The following is a 5,408-nucleotide window of genomic DNA, read 5'->3' as shown; positions in this document are numbered from 1 at the left end:
GCACACGCTCCCGAGCTTGTGCCACTTCACCACCTGGTGAAGCACCTCCTCTGCTCAGGACTGCCAAGCTCCTCACTCAGAGAGCAGGACATGTCCCCTCTAACTCAGAGAGCTCTAAACTGAACATCTAAGTTGTAGCTAATTGCCCCCAAAGCAATTATAGAGGCAACAGAGAGAAGCAGGTGACTCCAGCTGGTGACTCAGCCCATCCTAAAACGTTTGTCTAAGAGAGGTCAGATAAATCACAGCCTGAAGGTGCCCATTTCTTCCTACAGGCTAGAAAGGAAGCCCGGGGTGACTAGCCGAGATCTGGATGTCCTGTCCTGGATGGACACCCAACATTAGGTGAGATGACTCCTCCCAAGCACCTGGTGGAAATCTGCACGTCCGCATGTCTTTCCTACCCACGTACAGGGACCTGCCAGGAGTCAGTGCCCCGACCACTGGCAAAGGAGCAGTTTATTTCTTCTAACAGGACACAAATCACTTTGTTAAAATATGAACACATGACTAAAGCTTGTCACTACTGCTACTCTCCTCCGGAGCTCAGCATTAGGGTCTTCATAGACCCCCTCCTAAGACTTAACAAATATTACGTTAAAACACAGTGAGGGAGACAGCTAGGAGAAAAGGAGTGTGTCTGAAGGCAAGAAACATGAACATGTTCCCCAGCACGGGGCTGAGGTATTTATCTATATATAGTTGTAATTCTGTCATTAAGCAGGAGCAACTTGCTGTCTGCACATCCTCCTACTAGTGGACATTGCTCCTCTTCTTATCGCCTGGTCCTTACTCATGCAGCCCTCCCTGCACCACTGAGAGCCAGCCCTTCACTTTCAACCATGCGAGGAGATTTGTCTCAGCATCTTGAAGCCCTAACAGCCGAAGAAAATAGCCCTTACTTTAAGCCTCTGAAGTAAACAGTCATCGCTGGTATTTGGCCTGGTGTTGTCTGAGTGAAATACAAGGTGAAAGATAATTCATCCTTTAGGTAATTTGGTGCCAAATAACTTAGAGGCCTATAAACTAGAGTGGCAACCTGCTTCTTGAGTCCTGTTGCAAGAGGTAAACCTCACCATAACCTTCCCTTTGCTTTATGATAATGCTCCTACAATTGCTCTGCAGAAGTGTCCTTGCGCCTGTCTTGTTAGATTACCTAAAGACTCCCATTTTCTGCCTGAAAGATTGCTAAAAATTGCACTGCATCCGGGATGTCCAAGACAGAAGAAAATGTGTTTCCAGACACTCTGGCCACACAATTGAGACTAGACCCAATTTTTAAACATGAGCATATCAACAGGCTCTCCATCTCCTGTGTCAGCAGATCACTTGAGACTGGAGTGTCCATTCATAGTGTGAGCAGATACGCATTCAAGTACCAGCTTAAGCCGTGGAACAGCCACCAAAATGCTGCCTTTGGCAACCTACTTGCTTGCTATGGAGCAGCTAAAAACCTGCCTTATCTGACCGTTCAAGAAATTAAGAGGGACCTCACTGCTCTGTGTAGGAGATGTGGCCCTGCTGCCTGCTCCGTTCACTCCTGTGGCCCCACCATGATGTCTAGGAGGAGGGGGTCCTCCTTTATTCATCAGCACTTTGTAGCAGAGGACTGTGAGTATGCCCTTGGACTATGAGCTGGGACCCATGTTCCTCACTGTAGTCTTCTTGTCCGCCCCTCCCAGGCTACAACTGCATGCGACAGTTCAGTGACGGTACAGAAACAGGCAGTTCTCCCCAGAAGTAGTGTCCCCCACAGCCTGAGCACCCACATGAGTGTGACACCTCTTCCCTTTCTCTCCCTCTCCGTCACAGGTGAGGACATACTCCTGACCTCCCTTCATTTTCTCTGGAGTTATATCCCTGAGGGAGGGCCCAAATCTTTGAGCCGCCAGTCAATGGGACAGTTCTGTTGAAAACAGCTTAATGGTGAACTGCAGGTGTCCCATCAGCTGGTCTGCATGCAGGACAGTATGGTGGCTGCTTAAGCTGTGCAAGATGCAAAAGCAAAGCTGAAGAAAGCACATGGAGAGGGGACTGCTGAGTTGATATCAGTTATCAACAGTTTAAAACAAAGTGGGGGAGTCATCAGACATTCAAACAAAAAGGCACTGCAAGGACAAGGTATAAAAATTCTAAGAGAAGCAACAGCAGGACCAAGGTGCAGAAGAGGTCAGCCCTTCCCCACCTGCCTGCAGTGGTCTGGCCAAAAGGGACCCACTGGGTGATGGAGCAGGGCTGGTGAGGGTATTGGGGCTTAGCCTCGCAGCATGCTTACCCCAGCCCAGTCCTTTAGCATGTGACAGTGAGTTATTGCGGTACGTGTGGTCCTGCTTTCAAGCTTCAAGTCCAACAGAAGATTTCAGAAAGACAGCTCAGACTCACAAAGCTGCTGAGGGGCTTCTGCTGCACAGGAGCAGGGCATTGCCCTTTCCCTTGCTCTGTGATACCACTAGAATTATCAGTGCTCCTCCAGACTAGATTGCTGTTAGCTCCATAACTACGCGTGATTGTTTGCAGACAAAGACGTGCTTAATTCCTGGCCACAAAGAAGAGCTCGTCCAAAAAGACCACCAAAGTCTACAGGATTTTTTTTTTAGCAGTGAGCTATAAATAAGACACTAAGCAGTCTTTCCTATACACATTGCATCCTAAAAGTGCCATTTATCAGCAAATAATAATCTCACTTGAAATCACTAGGATTATTCAAGTGTACAAAAACAAGGCAATTTGAGAAGAATTAAGCCTAATTAAGGTACAAAACGATGAAGGTAATTTACAAATAACCAAGGCAGAAGGGGACATACTGTTCTGGTGGGCGATGTTTGCTTTATGGTTGTGTTATACTCTGAGGCAAGGGGTGGATTCTCTTCCGAGGAAGAGCTTTAAACAAGGGAAACAGACAAGTGGAAATGTGGGACTGGGAAAAGGAAACAGCAAGAATGTATATATATGGCACATATAGTGTGTTTTTCTGTGTCCCATTGTCTTTCATGGGCCTGTCTCATCTAGGAGGCTACATTTTCCATGATCCACTGCTTACCCTATATGAGAGAGGGAAGGCTGGTGCATGGCAGAAGACACAGTTCAGCCATTGAACTTGGCCAGCCATAAGAAAGAAAGTGACCACAGGGGATCCAAATTCAGCTCACAGTTGGGATCCTCATTTTCAGGAAGTGCCCATCCCTCTGAAAAGTATGGCCAACATAAGGTACCTCAAATTAAGTGTGAAAAGCATGAATTATCTTCTGAAAATCTAGGCCTTATTATCAGAAACTTTGGAAAAAATGCTGAAAAACATGTTTTCTTGACACTAGGCAAATTCATGACAGTCACCCACACTGTATAATCAGAAGGTGAAATATATCTAAGTAATGTAAGAAAGTTTCAAAATAACACAAAATTCCCCAGATGTCTTCAGGCTCTACTGGGTTTTTATTAGGTTGCCTGAAACAAGGAGAGAAGCTTTCCAAGAAATTGAACTAGCACATCTTAGCACCAAGCTTTACATCTCTCCAAGCTGATGCTCAGTTGCCAGCTTCTGTCCTGCTTCTTCATACATTGGGGAAGTGATGGCAATGAGCTCATTTTCCAACATTTCCATTTGAGCCGTAATGTCTGACACGGTGTTTTTCACAGCATTCAGTTGCAGCTTCAATTTATTGTAATCTTCTTGGAAGGATCTGTTCACATTGTAGAGAATGTTACAGCCTTGTTTCTCCCAAGGGAAATGGTTCACTTTCAGGAAGATGTGGAGGAGTTCATATAAGTCCCGAAGAGCCCGGAGGATTTCATACTCGCCGTGTGTGCTTGGGGCAGACTTGATCTTATCCTGGGTTGGAGCGGTGCTCTTCTTTTTAGCTTCATGTTCCTGCTGGGGGGCTGGGCCAGGCTTACCTTCTTCCACAGCTGTGATGGCATCAGTGTCCTTCTGAAGATCTGAGCTGGCATCTTTGCTCTCTTCGTGGACTGTGATGGTTTTTTGGTCTTTCCAGATGATGGGGACTGTTTTATTCTCCTGCTGGAAATCCTCTAGGACTCTATTCTTTTCCTGGACCTCCTGGAGAGCTTTGTTGCCTGGGCTGACCTGAAAGCCTATGTTCCTCTCCTGGAAGAATGGGAACGGCTTATTTTCCTTCTGGAGTCTTTGCTGAACGGCATCAGTGTAAATAACCTGGACAGCTTTGTTCTGTGACTGGAGACATTGTAGAGCTTTGTTTTCTTCCCAGAGCATCCTGTTTTCAATTCGGAGGACTTGGTTTTCCTCCCAGAGTGCTCTGTTCTCCTCCCAGATGCTCCACTCATTCTGTGCCTTCTTGCTAAAGAGTTTCTGGTGGAAAGCAAAGGGTGGCTGGCAATAGATCTCATTCACACGTTTGCCATCAATAACGACAAACATCTCATCCCTCAGTTTCATCTGTGGGGCGATATAGTCTATCTCACGCTCTGTACACTGCATGCTCTGGTTTGTCAGATCAGAAGCAGACATGGCCTTTCTTTAGGAGGACTGTGGGAAAAGACTTCTTCCAGGACTTCTGCAAGAGACCGCTGTCCACTAGCAAGAAGTAGGTGACACAGCGGGGCTGGAGAAGCTTGATCAGGACTGAAAGAACAGGGAACACAAATGCACAGAATTAGTGCCAAAATTCAAGGTCAGAATCAAAGTCCATTGGACAACAGGAACAAGCAAATAAGTCAGTTCCCACAGTCAACTGTGTTGCCCCTTTGACTCTGGAAGGTAAGGAATACACCAGAAACATAGTTTATAGACGCTGAGAAAATTGGCATTGGTAGATAAAGCAGCTCTATGGCAGCACCACAAGCGTTGGTATAAAAACCTGGACCTGCCTTTTATCTATCTACCTCATTTTTACAGACATGTAAGGAGGTAAGATGCGAGAGTATTTTGCACCTCAGAATAGCCCATTCCCAACTGAGTGACAGGCAAATGAATTAAAAATTGCTATGGGGCTGAAACCAACTTTTCAAAAGAAAACATTTTTAAAGGATCACAGTGAAAAACTGGCCTCAAGAGCAGCTTTTTCTTGTTGATGCTCAGTAGCCTTTGTTAACAGGACGCCACAAAAATGTGGTGGCAGTTGTGCTTTTTGATCTTAAAATCCATAGAACTGTAAACAGGAAGAGCACCGAATGATACCATATGCACAAATCATTAAAACTCCAAACCACAGCCCTGGGACATTGGGACCAGGAGAGGTCTGTTGCTCTTTGCATGTTTTTCTGACAAGTTCCCATCACCATGGTCCAAAAACTGTCACAACCCATAGGTAATTCTCCATCTTTCCTTCTCATTTCTCCCCAGTCACTCTTTTCTTTATATCCTTTGATAGCTCCATTATTTTTCTTGCTTTCTAGCCTTGCAATAGTGATTGCTCATCTCTTTCTTACAG

The 5,408-nt window shown here is 45.7% G+C and overlaps 1 protein-coding gene across 1 annotated transcript; it reads right to left on the bottom strand.

The window, feature by feature from the left end:
• Positions 1-3,502: 3,502 nt before the first annotated feature.
• On the bottom strand, positions 3,503-4,486 carry SPERT (spermatid associated). The gene has a single exon (XM_009284894.1). It carries the CDS (start codon positions 4,484-4,486, stop codon positions 3,503-3,505), a length of 984 nt encoding a protein of 327 aa, XP_009283169.1.
• Between the last annotated feature and the right edge of the window lie 922 nt (positions 4,487-5,408).

Source organism: Aptenodytes forsteri, unplaced genomic scaffold (assembly GCF_000699145.1).
Source record: "Aptenodytes forsteri isolate BGI_AS27 unplaced genomic scaffold, ASM69914v1 Scaffold199, whole genome shotgun sequence".
Taxonomy (NCBI): domain Eukaryota; kingdom Metazoa; phylum Chordata; class Aves; order Sphenisciformes; family Spheniscidae; genus Aptenodytes; species Aptenodytes forsteri.
The sequence above is the reverse complement of the archived record's forward strand: the minus strand, read 5'-3'. Positions and strand labels throughout refer to the sequence as shown.

What these genes read in the sequence shown, in the direction of transcription:
- SPERT (XM_009284894.1), bottom strand. Translation starts at nt 4,486, where the DNA reads ATGTCTGCTTCTGATCTGACAAACCAGAGCATGCAGTGTACAGAGCGT.